At 40.2% G+C, this 25,635-nt stretch overlaps 1 protein-coding gene across 19 annotated transcripts in view; it reads left to right on the forward strand.

Annotated features, from left to right (window-relative positions):
• The window catches only part of CCDC25 (coiled-coil domain containing 25), a 44,843-nt gene extending 19,703 nt beyond the window's left edge, over nucleotides 1-25,140 (forward strand). For 9 of the 19 annotated variants that reach the window (XM_070068255.1, XM_070068254.1, XM_070068262.1 and 6 more), the window contains 5 exons: nucleotides 5,522-5,597; nucleotides 11,422-11,525; nucleotides 11,730-11,932; nucleotides 18,923-18,968; nucleotides 23,630-24,790. In XM_070068255.1, coding sequence (XP_069924356.1) covers nucleotides 5,522-5,597; nucleotides 11,422-11,525; nucleotides 11,730-11,932; nucleotides 18,923-18,968; nucleotides 23,630-23,692 — 492 coding nt within the window. In that variant the 3' untranslated portion in view covers nucleotides 23,693-24,790. Of the gene's footprint in view, nucleotides 1-5,521; nucleotides 5,598-11,421; nucleotides 11,526-11,729; nucleotides 11,933-18,922; nucleotides 18,969-23,629 lie in introns of all 19 variants that reach the window. The other 10 variants (XM_008249258.4, XM_008249253.4, XM_051831841.2 and 7 more) reach the window with 4 other exon arrangements.
• Nucleotides 25,141-25,635: the final 495 nt, after the last annotated feature.

A 25,635-nucleotide genomic window follows, 5' to 3' on the forward strand; every position in this document is an offset into this window, starting at 1 on the left:
CCTCTTGTGATTCTTTTGGTTCACTGTGGGCAGATCTCCCCAGAAATCAGGAATTTTCTTTGGGAAATCTAAAACAGCATGATAGTTTATTATTATTATTTTTTTTTTGACAGGCAGAGTTAGAGAGAGAGACAGAGAGAAAGGTCTTCCGTTGGTTCACCCCCCAAATGGCTGCTACAGCCAGCGCACTGCAGCCAGTGCACTGCACCAATCCGAAGCCAGGAGCCAGGTGCTTCCTCCTAGCCTCCCATGCAGGTGCAGGGCCCAAGCACTCAGGCCATCCTCCACTTCCTTCCTGGGCCACAGCAGAGAGCTGGACTGGAAGAGGGGCAACCGGGACAGAATCCAGCACCCCGACTGGGACTAGAACCTGGGCTGCCAACGCCACAGGCGGAGGATTAGCCAAGTAAGCCGCGGCGCCAGCCAGCATGATAGTTTATTAATAAAAAAATATTTAATGTCCCCTAGTAATAGAATAACATTACTTTTCTAATCTGCCTTTATTTATAAGTTATATTTTATAGTTGAACCAGAGGGTATATTTGTTACGTCTCTCTCTATATATGTATTTATATTTAAATAAACTTCCTGCTTTCAAGTAATTTTAAATTTACAATAAAGTTAAAAAGATAGTAGGACAGTTCCTGTAAAGCCTCTGGCTACTTTCCCTATTGTGTTTTTTTTTTTTTTTTTTTTGACAGGCAGAGTGGACAGTGAGAGAGAGACAGAGAGAGAAAGGTCTTCCTTTTGCCGTTGGTTCACCCTCCAATGGCCGCCGCTGCAGCCGGCGCACCGCGCTGATCCGATGGCAGGAGCCAGGAGCCAGGTGCTTTTTCCTGGTCTCCCATGGGGTGCAGGGCCCAAGCACCTGGGCCATCCTCCACTGCACTCCCTGGCCATAGCAGAGAGCTGGCCTGGAAGAGGGGCAACCGGGACAGAATCCGGCGCCCCGACCGGGACTAGAACCCGGTGTGCCGGCGCCACAAGGTGGAGGATTAGCCTATTGAGCCACGGCGCCGGCTACTTTCCCTATTGTTAACATCTTACATTACCCTGGAAGATTTGTCAAAACTAAGAAATAAACCTGGCACCTTAATGTCAGCTAAATTCGGGACTTTATTTGAATTTCATCAGCTTTTCCATTAATGTCTTTTTTCTGTTTCAGGATCCCATCTAGGGTACTGAATTTATTTGTCTTGCATATAGTTGTCTTGTCTGCCTAGTCTCTGCTCTGTGACAGTTTTTCACCCTTTTGCTATTTTTCATGACCTTAAAAATTTAATCAGGGATGTTGTGGAATGTCACTCAGTTTGGGTTTAACTGATGTTTTTCTCATGACTAGACTGAGATTATTGATTTAGGGAGAAGAATTCCAGAGCTGAAATGCCCATCTCCTCGTGTCTTCATGTCGTATCAGGCTACCTGTATTAACATGACTTATCACTAATGATGTGAATGAACTTTGATCACTTCCCCAGGATAGTGTTGACTAGGTTTCTCTACCAGAAAGTTGCTTTTCTCTGCCTTTCCATGTTCTGTTATCTAGAAGAAAGTTACCTAGTCCATTCTCTACTCAATGGCGGGGGACAGAATTAAGCTCTACTTCTGGAGCAGGTAGTATCTATGTAGATTATTTGTAATTATTCTGGAAGGAAGATTTGTTTCATCTTCCCCATTTATCCTTTCTGTTGATTGTTTATTGACACCAGTGTGGATTCCTGTGCTTATTTCATACTTTGGGTTGTAGTGGGGCACTGTATTACTTTGTTGCTCATACTGTCCAGCTTTGGCTGGGGCTCTTTCAGCTCTTAGAGCAGCTTAGCTGCTGTGTTCCTCTGACATGCTCTCATCCTTTTGTTTTTTGAGCCTTACTTTCTGGTACTACAGAGTACTCCGGACACATTTTATATTTTTCCTGTCCCAGCTCTGGAGTTAATCATTTCTCCAGGGGTTGTTGGCTATTTTTCTTGGGGAATAATAGTTCAAAAATCAAGATCTAGACTCTGGATGTGATTGCTTTTAAGCCTTCTCAGCTGACAGAGCAAGGAAATATTTGTATATATACCATCCCATGTATATGCACTTATTCCCTATCATTTTTTAGATCTCTTTACTTGTGTCTGTATTAAGCTAAACATGAGATGATATTGATATCTCTGACTCTGATCCATTACCACAGGCCTCATTCCAAGCTTTCCCCTGGCTTACCTGTAACTTCCTTCGCAACAGCAAGAAGTCTGTTTCCCACCATTCACCTTCCATTTAACTTACCTATTTGTATTCTAGTGTATATATAGGTAGTTTCAAAATTATTAACCTTTCACCCCATGAGAAACAACTTTATCAACGATAGTATAGTATTTTTGTACAGTTCAATTTTGTATGTTTTCTTGCCTTAAAATTTCCAGTAAAGACATTGTTTTGCAAAACCATGTGTTAAGCTATCTGTTTCAGTGACGTAGTGCCCTGCATTTGTAAATGCAGTTAAATTCTTTTGTCTCACTCTGTTTTCCATCCTGGCATTTCTTGGTTGAATGTATTGCTTTTTAAAGTGACAGTTTATGAACTTTTTCATGTTACGGTACTAGTTTCATATTTATTATTTTGACTGGCTGCTTTGAGTTGATAATATGCCAAAGTTAATATAGATGCTCCTTTGTCACAGTATAAATTGTTTAAAGTTTTTCAGCATTATGAATCCCAACAAGAAAGGTCTTTTCTTGACTCATTTTCCTCATCTCTTTTGAATTTTTTCCTACAGTAATTCTTAGGCACGGAATTATTTAAAAGATACACATATTTTGATAACTCTTTTTTTTTTTTTTTTGCCAGATTACCTTCTGAAAGTATTGTGCTAGTTTAAAATGCTACCTGCTATCTATAGGTTTTCCAAAACCTTTTTGAGTTTTATAACTTAACAAAAAAATCTTTTGACCATTTTATTAAATATGATGGTGCTTCATTATGACTGTAATATTCATTTAATTTACTATTAAGATCAAACATTGTATCCCATATTTACTTAAACTATTTCTGTTTTTGAGGACTATATTGTGAAGGAGAAGAGGAAGATTATGAACTTCATGCTAGAACAAAATTCTTAATTGTCCTAGGCAACTTTTTGCTATTTGGAACTATTAAAATTAGATAAAAATTGAAGATGTTGTTACCATGAATATGGTGTTACCAAGTTTGTTTGGTACGGATTTTTTTCCTTTGGGTTCTGTTATGTCAGAAAATGGAAACAATGGTGGTGTTCCCAACTTCACCTTACCACCAGTTATTACTTGTTTGAATAGAAGAAGTTCTATTTCAGTTTCTTTTGGAGGCACATAATATACTCAATTTGAAACTGTATGCTCCTTGAGAAATGTTTAAATGGTTGATTTGCAGTCAGTGGTATAGCCTCTTGTTCTTAGTTAGGTACCAAGTAAGTATTGGAGATGGAGCAAGACCATGTGGCTTAGGACCAAGACCACTGTAGGTGAGTCCTGGCTCTGCTGATTACTAGTTGTGTGACTGAGCAGGGTACTTAACTGTGCCCGTTTCCTCATCCGTAAAAGGGTATAAATACCTGCCTTACTGAGTCATTTATAAGAATTAAGCAAGCTAGCATATCTTAAAGTGCTTAAAATAATACCAGCACATGCTAAGTGGTACATTGCAGTTTTTGTTGAATTCAACCCAACTTTGAAGATCATAGATATGCTGCATTTCCTTCCTAGACTTGATTTTTGAAACCCAAAGAAAATAACCATACTTATCTAAAGATTTCTTGCCCCAGTAACATAGATGGCACAAAGTCCACAGTCCAAATTCTGGCCTTTCTGTAGTGAGAATCCCTTAGAACCCCCCTTGGAGCTTGTGTATTCTGATTTTCTGCATAGTGCTAAGCTGGATGACTTTGTAGGTAGGGAGCAAGTCTCCCACATTGTATTATAAGTAATAAAACAAAAAGACATTGCTTTAGGAATAGTGACAGCCACAGATAGTGTGAATAAGTAGAGATAATGGGACATAGGTTGGTATTAAGAAACCCCAGTTCCACAAGAGCATGGCTTTAAACTTGGGCGCATCTCTCAGCTCTGTCACTAGGAGATGTTGGAGACCTTAGCCTACTTACTTAACTACTTAGCTTCAGTTTCTTCATTGGTAAAGGGAGGATAATACCAGTCATTTCATATGGCTATTCACTTAATACCTGCTATATGGTGAGTGCTCAAAAAGTGGTAACTTGCTGGGGATTTTTTTTTAATCATTAATTTTGATTGTATTTGGCATAGGGTCAGTTAGCTTCTCTATATTTTGTTACCATCACTATGTTATAGCTTAAGTGGTAATGGCTGATGATTGCAATGTTATTAAGATATAAAAATCAGAATCCTGTATTTAAATGAGTGGAGAAATATCCTCTTAGATGAGATATGCCTTTAAAAACAGTGACACTCAGATTGCTTATTTTTTGGACAAATGTTATGTTTTTAAGAGATTTACTTTTTTAAAGATTTATTTATAAAGTCAGAGTTACACAGAGTGAGGAGAGGCAGAGAGAGAGAGAGAGGTCTTCCATCTGATGGTTCATTCTCCAATTGGCCGCAGTGGCCGGAGATATGCCGATCCAAAGCCAGGAGCTAGGAGCTTCCTCCTGGTCTCCCACGTGGGTGCATCTTGGGCCATCTTGTACTGCTTTCCTAGGCCGTAGCAGAGAGGTGGATCAGAAGTGGAGCAGCCAGGTCTTGAATCCGCTGGTGCTTCAGGCCAGGGCGTTAACCCACTGTGCCACAGCACCAGCCACGAGATTTACTTTTGAAATGAAAAGTTTTAGAAACATAAAGAAACATTATGGAATAATTTTATCTAAAACATTTAGTTAGATGACACTTAATTCTCAGAGACGTTTCTGTAATTCCATGCATAGTAGGAGTCAGTATTGGATTGATTTCCACTTGCTGCTGCCTCAAATCTTTTTTTCCTTTGAGAATCGCTCTTTATTCATCTTTGATTTTAATATAGATTTCTATAGAGAAAAAGAATCTGCGTTATTTCTTCTTTGTGGTGACCTGTTGAGATCTAACAAGACATTTTTTCCTGATGAATGCTGAGGGTGGTGAGCAGATGTTTGAGACTCCAAACTACAGGTTCTCTCTTTGAGAGGAAGGTAATAGAAGGCCTTCACCCCAGAAGACCTCTGGTTGTCAAAAGTAGGCACCCTTTTCCCACAGAGCTTCTTAAAGTAAGAATGAAAAGAAAGAACAAAAATTACTAATTACCGTTTCATCAGTTTTCTTCCATATCCTTTTTTTTCACTTATTTAAGTACCAGTATTTTCCATATTATATTACTGCCTTCTGTAATGGACATGGTATATTTACTTCATTTTTCAGTATTCAGTAGTACAGTTAAAGAGCTCTTGATTGTGATAAAATCATGCCTAGTGAGTAAAGCAGCAAATGCACCTTGAGTGTTCCAGTGTCAATCAGTAACAAACTGATGGATCATTTGGTTGATTTTTGTGTTTCAGGGAGAGAAGATAGAAGACATTCCAAAGGAAGTGCTGATGGATTGTGCCCACCTTGTGAAGGCCAATAGCATTCAAGGTCAGTTTTCTTAGCGATGTTTTCAGAAATAATACTGACTGTATCTGAATTGGGTTACTTTTTATTTTATTTATTTTTTTTAAAACATTTATTTATTTATTTGAAAGGCAGAGAGTTACAGAGAGGCAGAGAGAAAGGTCTTACATCCACTGGTTCACTCCTCAAATGGCTGCAACAGCCAGAACTGGGCCCATCTGAAGCCAGGAACCTGGAGTTTCCTCTGGGTTCTCCCCTTGCAGGTGCTGGGGTCCAAGGACTCGAGCCATCTTCTGCTGCTTTCCCAGGCCATAGCAGAGAGCTGGATCTGAAGTGGAGAAGCCGGGACTTGAGCCTGCATCCATATGGGATGCCAGCACTGCAGGCAGTGGCTATATCTGCTATGTGACAGCACCAGCCTCAGAAGTGAATTACTTTTTAGATAGTCTGCTATTGACTTTGGCTTTCATCAATCCTGTAGCATGGAATATGCCTTTCCCCTGTTTTGTTAAGGTGGAAGATAGTTTTGCTACCTGTCAGACTAAAAGCTAATCTCCCCATCCCTCTAATTTTCATGGTCCTATCTGAGTTTCAGCCTTTTTTTTTTTTTTACTCTTTTTCCTTACCTTGAATAGAAATGTCTAGATCTGCATATTCTTAAGGTTATTTGTAAAAGACTTGGAAATTTGGTAATATTGGTAGTTAAGCAAGAGAGATGTGTCTCATAGAATTATTTTTATCATTATTTGATATCTTTATTTCTATCATTTGTCATTATATTCTAGAACTAGAATCTTAAATCACACTTTCCTATTTTTTCTTTCTTTCTTTTTTTAAATTTATTTATTTATCTGAAAGGCATAGTTATAGAGAGGCAGAGGCAGTGAGAGGGAAAGAGGTCTTTCATCCTGTAGTTCACTCCCCAAATGGCTGCAATGATCAGAGCTGGGCCAATCTGCAGCCAGGAGCCAGGAGCTTCTTCCGGGTCCTCCATGTTGGTACAAGGTTCCAAGGACTTGGGCCATCTTCTACTACTTTCCCAGGCCATAGCAGAGAGCTGGGTCAGAAGTGGAGCAGATGGGACTTGAACTGGCACCCATATGGGATGCCCGGCACTGCAGGCGGCAGCTTTACCTGCTACGCCACAGCCCCAGCCACACTTTCCTACTTTTTCTTTCCTCTTCCCTGTACATTCTTTTTTCTCCCTTTAAGTTGTGATGATACCGAGTCAACTCCCAACCTCCACCCCCAAGAAAATTTTATTTAATTGACCTGGGGTGGTCTCTGAGTATCAGCATTTTTTAAAAACTCCTCTGGTAATTGTAATGTGCATTGTGGGTTGAGAATAATTTTTTAAGTGTTTTAGGTAAGACCTGAAATGATACACTTGCTACTTGTTTATTTTTATTATACAGCTGTGTTTTTTGTTTTTTAAGATTTATTTATTTGAAAGTCAGACTTAGATTGAGAGAGAGAGAAAGGTCTTCCATCCACTGGTTTCTCCCCAGGTGGCTGCAACAGCAGGAGCAAGGAGCTTCTTCCAGGTCTCCCACAAGGGTGGCAGGGGCCCAAGCACTTGGGCCATCTTTCCTGCTTTTCCCAGGTCATTAGAAGAGAGCTAGATTGGCGCCGGCGCCGCGGCTCACTAGGCTAATCCTCCGCCTAGCGGCGCCGGCACACCGGGTTCTAGTCCCGGTCGGGGCGCCGGATTCTGTCCGGTTGCCCCTCTTCCAGGCCAGCCCTCTGCTGTGGCCAGGGAGTGCAGTGGAGGATGGCCCAGGTGCTTGGGCCCTGCACCCCATGGGAGACCAGGAAAAGCACCTGGCTCCTGGCTCCTGCCATCGGATCAGCGCGGTGCGCCGGCCGCAGCGCGCCGGCCATGGCGGCCATTGGAGGGTGAACCAACGGCAAAGGAAGACCTTTCTCTCTGTCTCTCTCTCTCACTGTCCACTCTGCCTGTCAAAAAAAAAAAAAAGAAGAGAGCTAGATTGGAAGTGGAACAGCTGGGGTACAAGCCTGCGCCCGTATGGGATGCCAGCATTGCAGGAAGTGGCTTTACCCCCTTCAACACATCACCAGCCCCTCTGCCATACAAAATGTGATCTCACAATTAGTAAAGGTAGAGAAGAATAATTATTGAGGTGGGAATGACAGTTATAAAGGAAAGGCAGGAAGTGGTGTTCTGCTGTGATTGAGCTAGTGGATTAGATTTCAGCTGTGGGGCATAGACCTAGATAGGGCAGAGGTAATTTTGGTTTGATCTGAAACTGAAGGATGATCTAGAAGGTTGGAAAAAAATGTGGGTTGAGTATATGGTAAACCTGAGGCAGATCAACAGCTGATTGCGATACCAGGGGTTGGTGACTATAGGACAAGAGCTGAGTGTCATAACCCCATTCTCATCACTCAGACTGAGTTTCAGTTTCTTGATGCTTAATTCAGGCAGCCTTGACAATGAAACATACCTGGCCAAAGAAGATAGAGGTCTTGCCTTATAGAACCCCTGATTTTCAACTCCATTGGTCAACTAATTGTAATGACATTACATTTACATTACAACATAGGACATTCCATTTTTATGAGTAGACAATTTCCAAAATCTTCAGTTATTGTAATAAAAATAAAAATTGAAACAGTCATTATCCTCTATTCTTCTGTCCCCTGTCCCCTCCCATGCCCAGGGCTAGCAGATGTCCCTTTGATAAAAAAAAACTTTGAACTTATTCTTGGTTCAGTTTTCTTTTAGGTCTCTTTCTGGTTTACAAGTTCTAGAGAAAACAAAAAGGAGTGAAGAGTCAGGGTACTAAATTCCTCTCTGTCCTCCCATCGGCATTCCACAGTGGTAGCTCACCAAACCAAAGAGCTAATAAGCCCCAGGATCCCACTTTCATGGGTCAATAGCAGAAAATGTTCTTTTCTCTGAGATTTGCCAAGTGTGTTCTGGTTGTGATACTGTAGTTAACAAATGTCCCTCCCTGGCTTGCCACCCTCAGTGCTCAGAACCAAGGGAGTTGGTGTTCAACTTGTTTGTCATCACAGAGTCAGTTTGTTGTGATTCATAGATCCAGAATCATAGGTCCGTCTGTCCTATATTTAACCTATAAATCTTCCTAGATTAAACCCTCTGATAGATTAGAAAGTTTCTGTGACCAAACCACCACCCCTCCCCTCCCTGGGCCTATAGAATTCAGTCCAAACTTCTTAAGCTGGCATTTAAGCACCTCAGATCTCATACAGGTGTCTCCCCTTCACATACTTCACACTCCAGCCGAAGTAAATATTTGCTGTACCTTTGCTTATGTCGTTCCTTCTGCCCTCACTTCTGTCCTCAGTCTTCACGTGGGCAGACCCAAGCAAAGTTTCAAGGTCCACATCATAGTTGTAGTAATGATAGTAATCACTAGCATTGATGGCATGTTGACTACATGCCCAGATCTTGTGCTGAAAACTTTATAGATTATTTCATAGGTGCTGTTCTTTTCATGTTATAGATGAGAAAATTGAGCTGAAAAAAAAATGAAGGAGCTCATCTCGGGTCTCGGGTCCCTGAAGTATAGTAGAGGCTGGATTTGAAGTCAGAATTCTTCTCTTACCTCTGAGCTCCATTAATCTTCCATGAAGCATTTCTTTTCTCCCAGTCTGAGTGGCCCTTCCCTTCCCTGTACTTCCTCAGTACTTTACCTGTACCTTTCTCATAGCATTTGACATGTTCTTTTTTACCCTGGGGGTACTCCAAGTACTTAGCTCCCTTCTTTGAGATCCATTTTCATGTCCCCTGTAGTGCAGTTGCACATGGAGATTGTATTCAGACTTCTCATTTTGAAAAAAAATGTTCTTACCACACAAAAGAAAAAAAACACGCCTGTCATACACCATTTGCTTAGGGTTACCAATTTTAAAATTTTCCCATATTTATTTGTTTTCTCTTTATTGATAGCATAGTCATTATTAACCTTTTTTTTTTTTTTTTTTTTTTTTTTTTTGACAGGCAGAGTGGATAGTGAGAGAGACACAGAGAGAAAGATCTTCCTTTTGCCGTTGGTTCACCCTCCAATGGCTGCCACGGCTGGCGCGCTGTGGCCGGCGCACCGTGCTGATCCGAAGCCAGGAGCCAGGTGCTTCTCCTGGTCTCCCACGGGGTGCAGGGCCCAAGCACTTGGGCCATCCTCCACTGCCTTCCCGGGCCACAGCAGAGAGCTGGCCTGGAAGAGGGGCAACCGGGAAAGAATCCGGCGCCCCAACCGGGACTAGAACCCCGTGTGCCAGAGCTGCTAGGTGGAGGATTAGCCTATTGAGCCGCGGCACTGGCCATTATTAACCCTTTCAGCCAGATCATCTGAAAGAAAACTATAGACCCTTTAGTATGTATCTCCTAAGAACAAGGATATTACCTGAAGTCTTAATTGCATTATGATCAAATTCAGGCAATTTAGCATGGATAGAATACTGTTATCTGATATACACACACACATTTAAGTTTTGCCAGTAGTCCTACAATTATTCCTTAATAGCATTTCTTTTTTTGGTGATCCAGGATCATGCCTTATATTTAGTTGTCAAATCTCTTTGATCTCGTTTAATCTAGAGATCCTTTTTTTCTTTCAAAACATTGATGCTTTTTTTTTTTTTTTAAGATTTTTATTTATTCATTTGACTGGTAGAGTTACAGACAGTGAGAGAGAGACAGAGAGAAAGGTCTTCCCTCCGCCAGAGCTGCGCCGATCCGAAGCCAGGAGCCAGATGCTTCTTCCCGGTCTCCCCCATGGGTGCAGGGGCCCAAGGACTTGGGCCATCCTCCACTGCTTTCCCAGGCCACAGCAGTGAGCTGGATCAGAAGAGGAGCAGCCAGGACTAGAACTGGCGCCCATTTGATGCTTTTAAAGAGTAGAGATCACTTGTAGAGTACCCCAAAGATTGGGTTTATCTGACGCTTCCTCTTGATTAGAATCACATTTTGCATTTTTGGCCGGAACATTTCATAAGTGAAGTTTTTCACATTCTGCTCAGGTGCACATGATGTCATTTTGCCACATTCTGGGTAATGTTAACTTCAATCAGGTGGGTAGGGTGCTGTTCACCAGCGTTCTCCAGTGTATGTGGAGATTTACTGAACACTGCAATCTGTAGCCGTTTAATTTGGAAGGATGATAGAGAACATTAAAATTTTAGAGTGACTCAACTGTGATTCTCAGAGCAGCTTAACAGAGGAGGGAGTTGGAGGTGAGGCTGGGGGGTGATAGGGGAGGAAAGAACAGGATGCCAGGCACCTCTTGCATCCAGAGCACTGCTGTTTTGTGCCCTTTCCTTAAGTGTTCCACTGCTAAAAGAAACAACAAAACCCAACTAAACGAATCCAGTTTCCTAATAGTTCAGACAAGATTCAGAGAGCTGGTGAGACTTTCCCAGAGAGGCTAGCTGGTTTCTAGGAGTGTCAGGATAGGATCCAGGTCTCTGGAATCCCAGGCCAGGCTTTATAATGCCGCTTAGCCTATAGTGAGTCAGAAACTCTTTTGAAAATCTGAGGAAACCTGTTTGGTCCTTTTCTCTGGAGAAAAATGCACTTGATAAATTTTGCCTTCAATTTGAGGGGCTCTCGGAAATCTCTGAAGCTAATCCCTGGATCCCTGCTCTCCATTGTAATTCTTTTGTTTGCATTTTGTTTGATGTTAGCTTTACCATTTTGCCTTTCCTGGGTGGTTTTTGAAAAGCACTGTGTGGTTTGAAGCCCTGGCTGGCTTGTTCGTTCTAAGCCATTTCCTGTGTTGGATTACTGTAATTTGTCAGTGGGTAAGGGAATGGTTGCTCCGTCTCCTCCTGCCTGCATGTTGAAGACAGTCTCTCTTGGCAGGCTGCAAGATGAACAACGTTAATGTGGTATATACGCCGTGGTCTAACCTGAAGAAAACAGCTGACATGGATGTGGGGCAGATAGGCTTTCACAGGCAAAAGGATGTAAGTGTTTTTTTACCGCTGCAGGAGGCACAGTCCTGACACTGAGTGGAATATCCAACTATTGTTGAGGGCTGAGCATGATGGATGGTTTCTAGAGGGAGATAAATTGGGCCACTAAACCCCTGGACAGCCTCGCTTCTCTTCTGGGAGAAAAGAAAATACATAAATAAAGACCCAGTATTTTTTCCCCTATCTCCCTCAAAGGTGAAAATTGTGACAGTGGAGAAGAAAGTGAATGAGATCCTGAATCGATTAGAAAAGACCAAAATGGAACGGTTCCCAGACCTGGCAGCAGAGAAAGAGGGCAGAGACCGTGAAGAGAGGAATGAGAAAAAGGCCCAAATTCAGGAAATGAAAAGGAAAGAAAAAGAAGAAATGAAGAAGAAGAGAGAAATGGATGAACTTAGGTATGTTGGAACTGTGATATTGATATTGACCTCAAAGATTTGTTCCTTGCAGATTTAATACTGGAATAACCCTTAAGAATGATGCATTGCTTGAAGGAGGGACAAAAGGGATCTTCAGTAAGTTCATGAAGTTTATGGGAAAACAGTGCATAATTTCAAACTTTTTACACCAAAATAAACTTCGAATTCCATTTCCCAGGAACTTTTTGAAGTAAATTGACCCTTTATAGAAGCAGCTTATGGGAGTGAGAGATAAAATTAATAATTTATTCTTGGGTAAAACCATCATAAATAATCTTTAGGTTTGTTTTGTTTTAATACAGTTCTTCAGAAGAAGAAAAGATGTTATAATGTAAGTGTTTAGTATTAGCTAGTTGTGCTATTTGAATAAAGTTCTTGGCTCTAAAGGCCAACACTGGTAACTGTCAAAATAGTTTTAAACCCTTTTTCTACATTTTAAAAGTTTCATGTAATTAATATAGTGAGGCCTGCTCCAAAACACTGTATTTTAAAATAATAAATATAGCCGGCGCCGTGGCTCAATAGGCTAATCCTCCACCTAGCAGCACCGGCACACTGGGTTCTAGTCCCGGTCAGGGCGCCGGATTCTTTCCCGGTTGCCCCTCTTCCAGGCCAGCTCTCTGCTGTGGCCCGGGAAGGCAGTGGAGGATGGCCCAAGTGCTTAGGCCCTGCACCCCATGGGAGACCAGGAGAAGCACCTAGCTCCTGGCTTCGGATCAGCGCGGTGCGCTGGCCGCAGCGCGCCAGCCGTGGCGGCCATTGGAGGGTGAACCAATGGCAAAAGGAAGACCTTTCTCTCTGTCTCTCTCACTATCCACTCTGCCTGTCAAAATAAATAAATAAATAAATAGTTAATATATTGACCTCTGAAATTCTAGTTGAATAAGGCCATGCAAATGCCAACTATAGTAGTTTTCTATTGCTACCCTAACAAACTGCCACACATATAGTAGCTTAAGACAACATAGATTTATTACCTTATAGTCTCGTAGGATGAAAGTCCAATAGCATTCTCACTGGGCTAACCTCAAGATGTGTGCAGGGCTATATTCCTTTCTGGAGGTTCTGCTGAAGAATCTGTTTCTTTTTCCAACTTTTAAAGGCTTTCCACATTCCTTGACTTAGCCTCTTCTTCCATCTTCAAGGCCAGCAAAACTGTGCACCCTACCTCTGACCACTGCCTTCTCTGCTTCTTAAGGAACAGTGATTAGGGCCCATCCAGATAACCCACAGTAATCTCTCCATCCGAAAGGCCCTTAATATAATCACATCTGCGAAGTCACTATCCAAGCTAACATTTTCAGGTTCTAGAGATTAGGTTATGGACACTCTGGGGTGGGGAATGGTGGCAGTGTCATTTTGCCTACCATATTGAATCCATATATGTATAGTACTATACCCAAAGAGGCCTCTACTTTTTCTTAAGTAAAGGAAATTACTCCTGTGAGTTCTAGGTATCGAATTCCCGCATTTTCCCATTATTTCCCATAGATATCATTTGATAAGTTTACCAAAAGGACAAGCATATATCAAAATAAAAAAGGTATTGATAACATCTACTATCTTTGGGAATAGTACAGAATCAGAAACCAGCTGTCTTGCCATGTCCTTACCCAGTTGCCTTAGAATACCTTGTATTCTTAGAAGGAATATTGGGTCAGAATGAGAATATTATGATCACCTACTATTATTTGTTACCTACATATATGTGTTCCTCTTGGGAATTCTGCTAAAATAGGATGAATAGCTTCATTTAAAGTATACTCAAATCCAAAGCTTTGAAAGTATTATCCGAAGTTATAGTGTTCTAACATCATGAGATAGATTTATTTAGATTTAACTATTTAATATGGATTTGTTTTTTAAGTCAGCTTTCTGTTGTGAGTGAAACAGAAATCGGTGCAGTGAGATTTGTGGAATTGTGAGTGATGCAGGATTTAGGGAGTTAATTCTTTTTTTGTTTTTAGTTTGGAGTAAGGAAAAATTAAAAGCACGCCTGTATGTACCCTTTATAGAGCTAACCCAGTTTTGTTTAGAAACATGATGCTATGTGTTAGGTACATAAAACCACTTACTTTACTTACATTATTTAGTAAGGGTGAATAGCAAACATTTTTAAACATTTATCTGCCAAACTCTACTGTAAATGTTTTACTATTTTTCACTTAATCCCAACAATAGCTGATTGAGTAGATACTTTTTTAGAAGAGGAAACTGAGTCTGGGAAGTAGTTAAGTAACTTGCTCAAGGTTATGTAGTTGGTCTCTGATTCTCAAACCTACGTTACTATACTTTCTTCCCTGTGTTCTATTCAGCATAAATCAAATGATTTATAGATGTCATAATTTACTTTAAAATACATTTTTGCTTCAAATTAAGTTGTATGCTACAAAAAGTTAGGATATTTTATATGATTTTACACGTTTGAAAACATGCAATTGTTTAAAACCAAAGAACCCAGCAACTCAAGTTTTCGTATCCACTGGCTTTCTTCTATAGTTGTCAACATCTAAAATACTCATTCAAACTGAGAGGGGCAAATCTCTGAATCTTACTAAGTAAATGCTTGCTTTGAAAGTTGATTTAATCAGTCCCACTTTCTGAACTGTTACTGGTCACTTGTATTCTCTGATAAGCTTAGGGGTTTTAGAAAACCAGAAACAGTAATTTATTTCTGGTAAACCTATGCCACACAAATAAATTTATCAGAGGCTGCAGACAATGGGAGACTATGATGCAGGGCTACAGTGCAAGGAATGAGAGGTGCTGTTGTGTCAAGAATTCGCTTGGTGTATCCAGAGCTGCAGCTGCACACTGTGTTCTGTAGCTGTTGGAAAATTTCAGACTCTAGGCTTCTAACCTGTTTGGTAATCTGTTTTTATACTTTTGTAGTACTAGTATTAGTTTTGTGTCCAGATTTTCTACCCAAAAGATCAAATTCTATGCCTACTACTTTATTTTAATCTTGTATTCTCTTACTTGGCTTTTTGTGGTATCAAACCAAAACATCTAGTAACATCAAAATTAAGCCACTGTGTAGATGTCACAATCAGAAGAAATAAGCAATAGTAAAGGAAAGATTAGCAAGAAGATTAATGTATAAAGGGTTACAGCTGATAAGTGGCAAAACAGGGAATTCAAACTTGTCTGTAATTCTGAAGTCCACACTTCTATATTATGCCACTTTTGAGACAGGAATGAACAACTTGTCATGGCCAGAGCCAAGGTCATACATAGACAAAAAAGTAAATAAATAAATAAGAAAGAAAAATTAAGTACATTGTACAGTGACTTGAAAAGTTTCATTTAGTCTAGAATTTCATGTTGTAAGTCATAAGGAGCCTTTATAGGATTCCTGGAATATTGAAAAATAGACTTACGGAATGAGTGTAGTGCAACATGTGAAGAGCTAATGATGAGGCCATTGATGAAAAAGATGGTGTAGTCCCATTGAGAAATGACTCTATGGTTGTCTCTCTTTTTGTTTATCCCACACCTACTGCTATTGTCCTTCTCCATCAATAGTGCTCTGTGTGCCCTGCCTCTTTGTGTTAACTGTAAGTTCCTTCAGAGAAGCACCTATGTAGCATTGCTTCCTCCTTGAATGTGATCCAGTGCTTTGCACGTACAGTGAGTCATAGGTAGTGTATAATGAATGAATGAGTAAATAGTATTTTTCCTGATATGGTGATTCTTGAAGCTGAGATCAAACCTGTTAGATGATTTAAAAGTGCTGGGAGGAGTACTCTAAGCAGAGTAAGCTATGCATGCAAAGACCTTGTATGAGAGGCAGCAAAGCAAAATGCAGGACTACAGCCGTGAATATCGGGCCAGCTGGAGTAGTGGGCTGAGCTTCCTCCTGTGGTGCCAGCATCCCATATGGGCTTCGCTTCAGGTCCTGGCTGCTCCTCTTTTGATACAGCTCTCTGCTCTGGCCTGGGAAAGCAGTAGAAGATGGTCCAAGTGCACTTGGGTCTCTGCACCAGCATGGGAGACCCAGAAGAAGCTCCTGCCTTCTGACTTTAGATTGGCCCAGCTGTGGCTATTGGGGCCATTTGGGAGTGAACCAGCAGATGGAAGACCGACCTCTCTGTCTCTCTGACTGTACCTCTTAAATAAATAAATAAAATCTTAAAAAAAAAAAAAAAAGCCATAAATGTCTGGAGCAGCAGGAGTAAGGGGGCACATTGACTACATAGGGCTGTGCAAGGCCTTGTTGTCCATGTTTATCTTCATCCTAAGAGCACTGTGAAGTCATCAAATGGTTCCAACTAGGGGTTTCAACTAGTACAGGGAGGTTTGTGTTTGGGGAAGGCCACTTCGCCAACCTTATTGTAAGCTATTAGCTGTTGTCTCTATCACAGATGATGGTAGCTCAGTTTGATGTGGAGACAGAGAGAACTCTACCTGTGAGAGGTAATTTTGTATATACAGTGATAGGATTTTATCATAGATTAGGTTGAGGAGAGGGACTAAAAGAGGTTTCTGGTTTGAACTGGAGTGGACAGTAATGCCATTCCTTGAGGTATTCAATGTTTGAAAGGGGGGTAGACCATGAGTTAAAATATCAATGTTAAGAACCTGAATGTACCTTTGAGATATCCAAAAGGGTGCCAGGGAGGGAGTCAGATTAATGAGATGGAACTTGGAGGAAATGTGTAGCCAAAAGAAAGGTCAGTTTTGTGTCACTTTCACATAGGTGGGAATTCTGACTCTGGTTCATCAACCTTGGTTGTAGATTCCTACAACTAAGCATATAGATATACTCCTACAAGTGATTCTGAGATGCAGCAGAATTGAGATTCTGTGCGCTAACCACTTTTTTTTTAATTAACATGTCTTTCTCTTTCTCCTCATGTACTTGTTGATCTTGGGTTTCATTTCTTTATTACAGATAACACTTACTAATATCTCTCTTTCGATGTCTCCCAGCTATTTATTTCTAACTGTGACAAGCCTCCTGTTTTCAGTTTTGTTTTTTTTTTAAAGAATTATTTATTTTATTTGAAAGGCAGAGTTACAAAGAGAGGGAGAGACAAGAGCGGTCTTCTATCTGCTGGTTCACTACTCAAATGGCCATTCTGAAATGGCCACAGTGGCCAGAGCTGGACCAATCCAAAGCCAGGAGCTTTTTCCAGGTCCCCAACATGGGTACAGGGGCCCAAGGACTTGAGTCATCTTCTGCTTTTCCAGGCCATAGCGGAGAGTTGGATCTGAAGAAGAGCAGTGAGGACTCGAACCGGCACCCGTATGGGATACCACTGCTGCAGGTGGCAGCTTTACCCACTACACCAAAGTGCTGGCCCCCCAGTTTTCAGTTATTAAAGGTCATATTGACTTTAGTAATGCAGCATGTTTGAATCAAGCACAAATATTTTCTCACTGCTGTCATTTGTAGCATCATTTTCTTCGAATAACTCAAGCTAGAAACCTTGATGTAGGTGCTGATAAAACTGTTAACGCTGTGGATGCATGCCCTCAGATTAATTGTAAGCATGTGGGTTTAGGCCTCAGACTTTGGAATCAAAGCCTTCTCCTTTGTTATCTGTAGTTATCTCTAATAACTTGGTTAACTCTTTTAATTTTCCTAATTTTGCTTCCTTATAAGTATAATGGGAGTGAAATACTCCTTGCCCTGGTGGTTATGGGGATTAGCAGTAATTTATGAAATGCTTAATACCATTCCTAGCAAATCAAGAATATTCAGTAAGTGGTAAATACTTGTATTGGTAATTGATCTTACCTTACCTTCCCCTCACTTCTTTCTTTGCCCTCTGTTTGCTACAGATTACTTTTTATTATTATTATTTGAAAGGCAGAGTTAGAGAGAGATTGATCTTCCTCCCGCTGGTTCACTCTTCAGATGGCTGGAATGGCCCAGGCTGGGCTACACAAAAGCAGGAGCCAGGAGCTTCTTCCAGGTTTCCCACTTGGATACAGGGCCCAAGTACTTGGGCCATCTTTCACTGCTTTTTCCAGGTGCATTAGCAGGGAGCTGAATCAGAAGTGGAGCAGCTGGGTCTTGAACCAGGGCCATATGGGTTGCTGACATCACTGAAGTCAGCGGCTTAACCTGTGATGCCACGTGCCAGCCCCTACAAATTGCTTTTTAAAGGACACTAGTACTTTATTTCTTTTGTCTCTGTATTTTTTTACTAGAACTTTTCACTGTAACTATTGCTGATAAAGTGATTTTTTTCCTCCTAGTAAGTTCTTTGGGTGCTGTATTTTGTAATATTTGTCATTTTCTATTGTCTTCCCATCCATCCTCCACCAAGTCTTTAGCACAGATATTTCATAACTATCCTGTTAATTCTCATTATGTCTTTGCTCTGCTCAGTCATCTATTTGGGCTTCTTGATGCCCACATTGTGTTCTGTCACACAAGCAGACAGCGTAATTGGATCCACACATCTGTGCAACTTGATCTGCCACTATTTTTCTTCCAGGTTTCACTTGAGTTAGTTTGAGCGTCAGCATATCATTATAAATACCATCTCTTTGCTTTTGCTCATCCTGCTTTCTAGATCTAAATACCCCCTCACTTATCCTGCCCAGTTGTTAGGCTTAGTTTGGGTCCCACCTCATCTGTGAATGGTGCCCTGTCAGTTTCTGCCCACACTGATATATTTCCTCCATTGAATTCCTGTAGCATTTGCAATGTCGGCTGTATTACTTCACCTATGAATCATATCTGATCTTGGCTGCAGATAGGGTCCTTTCTGAGAAATGGGAATGATGCTACCTAATTCACAAAGCTATTGTGGAAGTGACATGAAATATGTATGAGAATACTTTTTAAATAATAAAATAGTGTTCACATCTTATTTACTTATTGTTTGTATTGAAGTTGTGGTTTCCTTGAGGGCAAAGCTGGTATCTAATAGCTACTGTGTTTCTTCCATAGCCCCTCAGCAGTCCTAGATATATGGTAAATGCACAGGATAAGAATTTTTTTTTATCTTCTAGGAGCTATTCATCACTAATGAAAGTTGAGAATATGTCTTCAAATCAGGTATGTTCAAGTAACTTGCTCTAATGTTGTGCCTTGAAATAATTCACTAAGAGCTTTTATTAACAGTCATTAGTTATTATTGATTGTTAATGCAAATAGCTCACCCTGGTATGATAGCAAGTCCACTTGAGCTGGATTCTGCTTGGCATTTCCCCTCCTTACCTGGGGACTTTTCCGCGTGTTTGTTTTCCAGTAGATGACCTCATGGAAAGGTATTGTCGGGCCTTATCTGCTGTATAGTACAGGTCTAGTAGTATATTTACAGAACTTCCCTTTCTTCCCTCTTTTCTCATTCTAGGAATGCAAAAGTGCCTTTTAATTAATGTTTTATATCAGCGTGACTGTAGAATCTGCTAATTAAGAACACAATTTTTACCTTCAGTAGCCTAAGATCTTACACATTAGCCTAAGTGACAAAACTGATTCTTTTCATGTTTCTGAGGACCTAGTGGCTATCACATGCCACTGACAGGAGCTTCTTAACAGTCTCTTCGAATTATTTTATTGGAATTGTATCACACGCTGACTGTCCTTGAGGATTAGCTTTCCCACAGTTGGGTTTGAAGTGTCCAGAGAAAGCACAATTTAGCTGTTACTGAGCAGCCTTTTCAGATAATTGGAATTGGGTGCATATATTTAAGATATTGCATTTTTATAATATTGTTTAAAAGACATGCTTTGGATGGATATTGTCCAATATACTAGCAACTAGTTGCAAGTAGCTATGTAAAGTAATTAGAATTAAATTAAAAATTGAGTTCTTAGTCATATTAGCCACCTCTGGCTAGTAACTACTGTATCAGTGCAGATATAGAACTTTCCCATCATCACAGAAAGTTATGTTAAGCAGTTCTGCTTTAGATACTTAGAAATAACAGGATTTAAGATACCTTAAAGACCATCTAGCCAGACCCCAGATTGAGTGCATGAATTGGGATTAACGGGATTTTAGACATTGTTTATATCCATATATCCTTTTAAAAATTTGTAAGAACAACTTCCTTATTGCCATCTCTGTGAAAAACTAAATTTGAGGCACTTTTATGAATCAGTGATGTGTCTTTATAATTTACTCTTGGAAAATTTCACAATAGAATCATGTAATTAAATAAAGCCTTAAATTTGGAGTTCAGAGACTTAAATTATCTTTTACAAGTTGGATAAAGTTATTTAACTTCTCTGAGGGGGTTTTATCATCAGTAAAATGGAGACTTACTCTTCCTAGGGCTATTCTAAAAGTCTTCCTTAATTTAGTCACTGCATAAGTAGTCATTATTCTTCCTTATCCATATAATCCTTAGTTGATGTTTTCCCACAAAATATCAGGTACAAAATAGGAAATGTATCTAACCTCTTTTAGAAGCTATTTTTAAATTTTAAAAAAATTTTCTTAACTTATTTTGGAAGGCAAAAAGACATAAACAAAAGAGAGAGAGAGATCTTCCCTTCACTGGTTCACTTCCTGAATGCCCACAAGAGCTGGAGGTGGGCCAAGCCAAAGCCAAGAGCCTGGATCTCTATCTGGCTCTCCAAGTGGGTGGCAGGGACTTAAGTACTTAAACCATGATCTGCTGCTTACCAGGGTGCATACCAATAAGAAGCTAGAATTGGAAGCAGACCCAGGAGTTGAACTTAAGTACTCTGATCCTGGATACTGTCATCCCAAATGGCATCTTAACTACTGTGCCAAATGCCCACTCCTCTTTTTAGATTTCCTGAAACTCTTAGAACAATTGAACAGAAGACTTCAATGTATGCCAGATCTAATGTCTTGCTTATAGTTCCTGTTGTTTATTGAAGTTTTCTGTATTTTAGATTCTTTCCACCAACAGTCTGGCACCCATATAATGTTATGACTTTAGATATTTCATTCTCATCATTGGAATTTTAAAAGTTTAGATAAGGGCCAGCATTGCGGTGCAGCAGGTTAAGCCGCCACTTGCAATGTCATATTGGAGTGCCAACTTGAGTTCTAGCCACTCCGCTTCTGATCCAGCTCCCTGCTAATGCACCTGGAAAAGCAGCATGTGGTGGCCCAAGTGCTTGGGCCCCTGCCATCCACATGAGAGACCCAGATGGCTTTGGAACAGCCCTGGCTGTTGTGGCTATTTGAGGAGTGAACCAGTGGATGGAAGATCTCTCTGTATCTCTTCCTCTCCTCTTCTTTTTTTTTTTTTTTTTTTTTTAAGATTTATTTATTTATTTGAAAGGTAGAGTTACAGAGAGGCAGAGGCAGAGAGGGCACGAAGTCTTCCATCCACTGGTTCACTCCCCAAATGGCCACAACAGTGGAGCTGGGCTGATCCCAAGCCAGGAGTCTGGAACTTCTTCTGAGTCTTCCCTATGAGTGCAGGGGCCCAAGGTTTTGGGCCGCCTTCTGCAGCTTTCCTAGGAACATTAGCGGGGAGCTGGATCCTAAGTGGAGCAGCCAGGACTCAAACCAGCACCCATATGGGAAGCTGGCACTGCAGGCAGTAGCTTTACACACTAGGCTACAGTGCTGGCCCCTCTTCCTCTCTTCTTATCACCCTGCCTTTTGAATAAATGATTAAGTACATCTTAAAGAAAAGTGGGGCCAACTCTGCTATGGCCTGGGAAAGCAATAGAAGATGACCGAAGTCCTTGGGCCCTGCACCCCCATGGAGGACCCGGAAGAAACTCCTGGCTCCTGGCTTCAGATCGGCACAGCTCCAGCCATTGCGGCCAATTGAAGAGTGAACCAGTGGATGAAGACCTCTCTTTCTCTCTGCCTCTCCTCTCTCTGTGTAACTCTTGACTTTCAAATTAATTAATTAATTGAAAAAAAAAAAAAAAAGAAAAGGTTTGCATGCTCTGGAGTTGCGAAATAAATACACACACACACCCCATCTGGCTAGTGACAAATGTTGAATTCTAGGAGTAGGAAATGAAATTTATAGAACAAAGAATAACCCTTCTGCCCTCCTCTCTTGATTGCTACCTAAGTATAAACAGGTTCAGGTTTCCAAGGAGGTTTTGTACTGGGTACTTTAATTCTTCCCTTTCACTGGAAGAGCCCTTACAGTTTTCCCCCATACTTCAAAAGAATGGGCTTTAATTTTTCTTGTAATCATCTTCTGTTAAGAGGTGCAGGCCATAAATGACCCAATTTAGCAACATGATTGGTTGATTTGCAGTCAAAGGTTAATGTTTATACAATACAGGATTTGATTTTTAATTTAGCTTATACAAGTTCATCAGGAAGAATGTTAGTCTTTCATTCTAAAGTTGGTTTAATTTTGAATTTTTAATTTTCTACTTAGACTTATTCCCTTCATTCTATAATTTGTTTGTAATCTTTGTAAATTTGTTACCAGAAACCATTAGCAATTCCTTTTAACATTCCTTTTGTTCTTTTATTTACAAGTGGGAGTCAAACCTATTATACTAAAAAACATACTGACTTTCAAAGGGAATATAAAATAGAAAAATTGTCCAAATAAAGCCTAGGACTTCAGATATATTTAAAAGTTCCTATAATCCCCAAACACAGACCCTCAGACAACTCTAACTCTGCAAATCTAACTCATAGTGAATAATGCATTTTCATTGTCACCAACTCAGACTGTCTTAATGAGGTGTTCATTCTCAGTGTTTGGGATCTAAAGCTGATATTTGAAATTATATAGTGACTCTGAGATATCACTACTGGTATTATTTGCGTTTTGGACTCTAGGACAGTCTCAGACCCTTTACAAACATTTTTCTGCTCTGTGTAAAATTATCAAAGACATTTTACTGTGGCCTTGTTTCACTGTGGTAATGGAAGATGACCACAGAAAGCCACCGAAGAAAACTTTTCCATAAAACCAAACTTCACAGAAACCATTGTTTCTCCCCGCGTGTCACATTTCCCTTCCATCTAATAAGGACAGTGAGAAAAACAGCATGTGTACGCCCAAGTTGTATCCTTTTTTCTGACCACACTGGTGTGCTGGTATCAAGCGACAGGACAGAGACAGCAGACAAAAGCAGTGTCCGGGTTGGCACTGTCGAGCAGATGTACCAGACCGCCCGTGTTAGCCAGCGCCGGCCAGGAGCGCTTTGCAGCTCTCTGTCTCCCTGTGTGGTCAGCAGGCCTTGTTTATAAGCCACACAATAAAATTGGTCCCTTTATCCTACATACCATCACATAAATATTTCCTTTTAATCACAACGTGGTAAGCCATGTAACTTAGCAACTAGCCTATATTTGGTTTCCTAATGACTTTTTCTATTTAAAAAAAAAATTTGAGAAGTCACAGATCTGTGACAACCCTGAGACTCAAAGTACTAGAATTTCGGTCAGAAATATTTTGTGCACTGGCAGCATTGTTGGGACAGTTTGAGGTGATGTTTGTTTGGTACATTTATTGAAGAATCAATCATGGTTTCTGATGGCCATACCTGTTATACCCTAACTGTTAGATCAGTTGGTCTTTACTTCATAATCTGGAAGTCATTGGTCACTTGTTGCCATGTCATCAGACCATGCAATGACACCTTAAAGAATATAGCTAGCTGCTAGTTTAGGGAACTAACAATTTAAAATTGAGAAAGAGTGATGAATGGATTTAGTATTTTACTTTTAGTTAACGCAGAGATTAGGAATAAGAAGGAGCCTTCTTAAGATTATAATTTGAATTTAAAATACTCATTTTTAGGCCTTTTATGTTTCACTTTTTTGTTTCCTACAGGATGGCAATGATTCAGATGAATTCATGTGAGAGAAGAAAAGGATCTGTGAAAGATGTGAATGTAGAGACAATTGCAGACCTTTTGATTTCATCTGTGTTCTGAATTATAAAAAAAACAACCAAAATTCTACCTTCATTCTACATAGATAATAATTTTTGAGTTAAAAAAATTATTCCTTTTTTTTCTTTGCTGACAAAAATTGGTCAGAGAGATATAGCTGAACTTGAAGACAGCATATAACTTTTAGCAAAGTGAAAATATTTTTGCCAGAACATGTCTTGATCCTTCAGGAGAGCTGACAGCCTTTGCTCTTCAGACAGACTTTAGAACAAACCAGAAAGTATTTCTGTTGCTATGGTGTGTCCCTGAAAACAGATGTCGTGAGATGCTTTTCATATTCTTAAAATATCTTCACTTCTGTTAAGAAGAATGTGTTGATGGGCAATACATATTAATGTGTCCTTGTTCCAGATTAGAAAAAGGCACATGGATTTTGAAGGTGATGTTGATATATTCAGGTTTCTGGCTTCAAAATTTGTGTCTCATTGTGTCATCTAAGTCTGTTAATGTAACGATCCTTAACTCAGCTTTTCCCAGCTCCTGTGTCCCTGCTTGCTTTCTATGAGTAAGGACCTCCATCTGATACCATTATATTTAAAGAAATGGGATGTGAGGGCTGAGCTTTGTGGCAGTTGTTTCCTGAGCTCTAACCAAAGCCACATATATGACACCTTAAGCTCTGGAAGTTGTCTCAGTGCTAAGGGAGAATTAGGGAGGAGTATTCTAGAATCATCTGGGAGGTGACAATTACCCAATTTTTTTGTCTTGGGAGACAGCATGAAGCAAAAGTCCACATTGTAATTATGATTTTAGGTAGAACTAAGCATTTCATTAGCTGGCCAAATAATTTGTTTCTTTACCTTGAAATAGTATTTATTTTGAGTTGTGACCTTGGAGTTCAGATTCTCAGTTGTAGATCCAATAATTTAATATAATTACTACTCATTTGAGCCACCCTGTATTCAGTGTGCTTTTGAATAGAAGATTTATTCTTATTTTTATTATTGTTTGCCATGTGTAGGGCAAACTGTAGAAGAAAAAAAACAAACAATGAAAAAAAGAACAAAGCCTGCCAGTTAGGAGACATAAAAAACTACGACCAGAACTCTGCATGCAATGTTTTTATTCCTAACTATAATTTTAGCAAGCAAAAATGATCTCTACCTGTAATAGCAACTTTGGAACTGTGGATAAAACCGAAAGACTAGTGTTTGCATTTATTCCAAGTCAGCGTATGGATTGAACTGGAAAATTCCTTAAGGCATAACCCATTGGCCAAATATTGAGAGGGCAAGGAAAATGACTACAATTTAGTGTTTGTGTGTGTGTGTCTGTCTGCCTGTCTGTCTTTAATGGTATTCATCCTGCAGTTCTGAAATTTAAAAATTATAATAAAGTATCATATTTTTATCTGGAAGTACATTGATATATAAATTCTCCCAATTTTGTTGTTATAAATAGGGAAATCCCCATTCCCAAGCTGGTTTGGAGGGTAATATTGCTGGAAAAGCTTCGTTTATCATAAGCAGGTACTCTAGGCGGTATTGGCTTCCTCCTCCACTGAGGAATGCTCGGTTGAGCATGTGTCAGTGAGTCCGCTGCACCTGTATCGTCCCCGCTGCCTGGCGGTTTAGACACACTGTGTTCATGCTTTGCGGCAGGCGCCTCAGAGCAGGAGATGGCGCCTGCAGCACCAGCTGGGTCACCTCAGCCATCTGCTTCTGCAAAACATCTCTGTCCCACACTGCAACACATGTAGAGGAGCTTTTGAGGAACACATGTATTTTTTGTGTTGTGTCAGACATCCTGTGGTCCAAATATTAAAACATTTTATAACTCAACTTCAGATGGTTGAAAATAACTGTCTTCTGGATTCTTTGAGTTGAATTCCTGACTTTCTAGTGGCTTCAGC

Source organism: Oryctolagus cuniculus, chromosome 2 (genome assembly GCF_964237555.1).
Source record: "Oryctolagus cuniculus chromosome 2, mOryCun1.1, whole genome shotgun sequence".
NCBI classification, from domain to species: Eukaryota; Metazoa; Chordata; class Mammalia; order Lagomorpha; family Leporidae; genus Oryctolagus; species Oryctolagus cuniculus.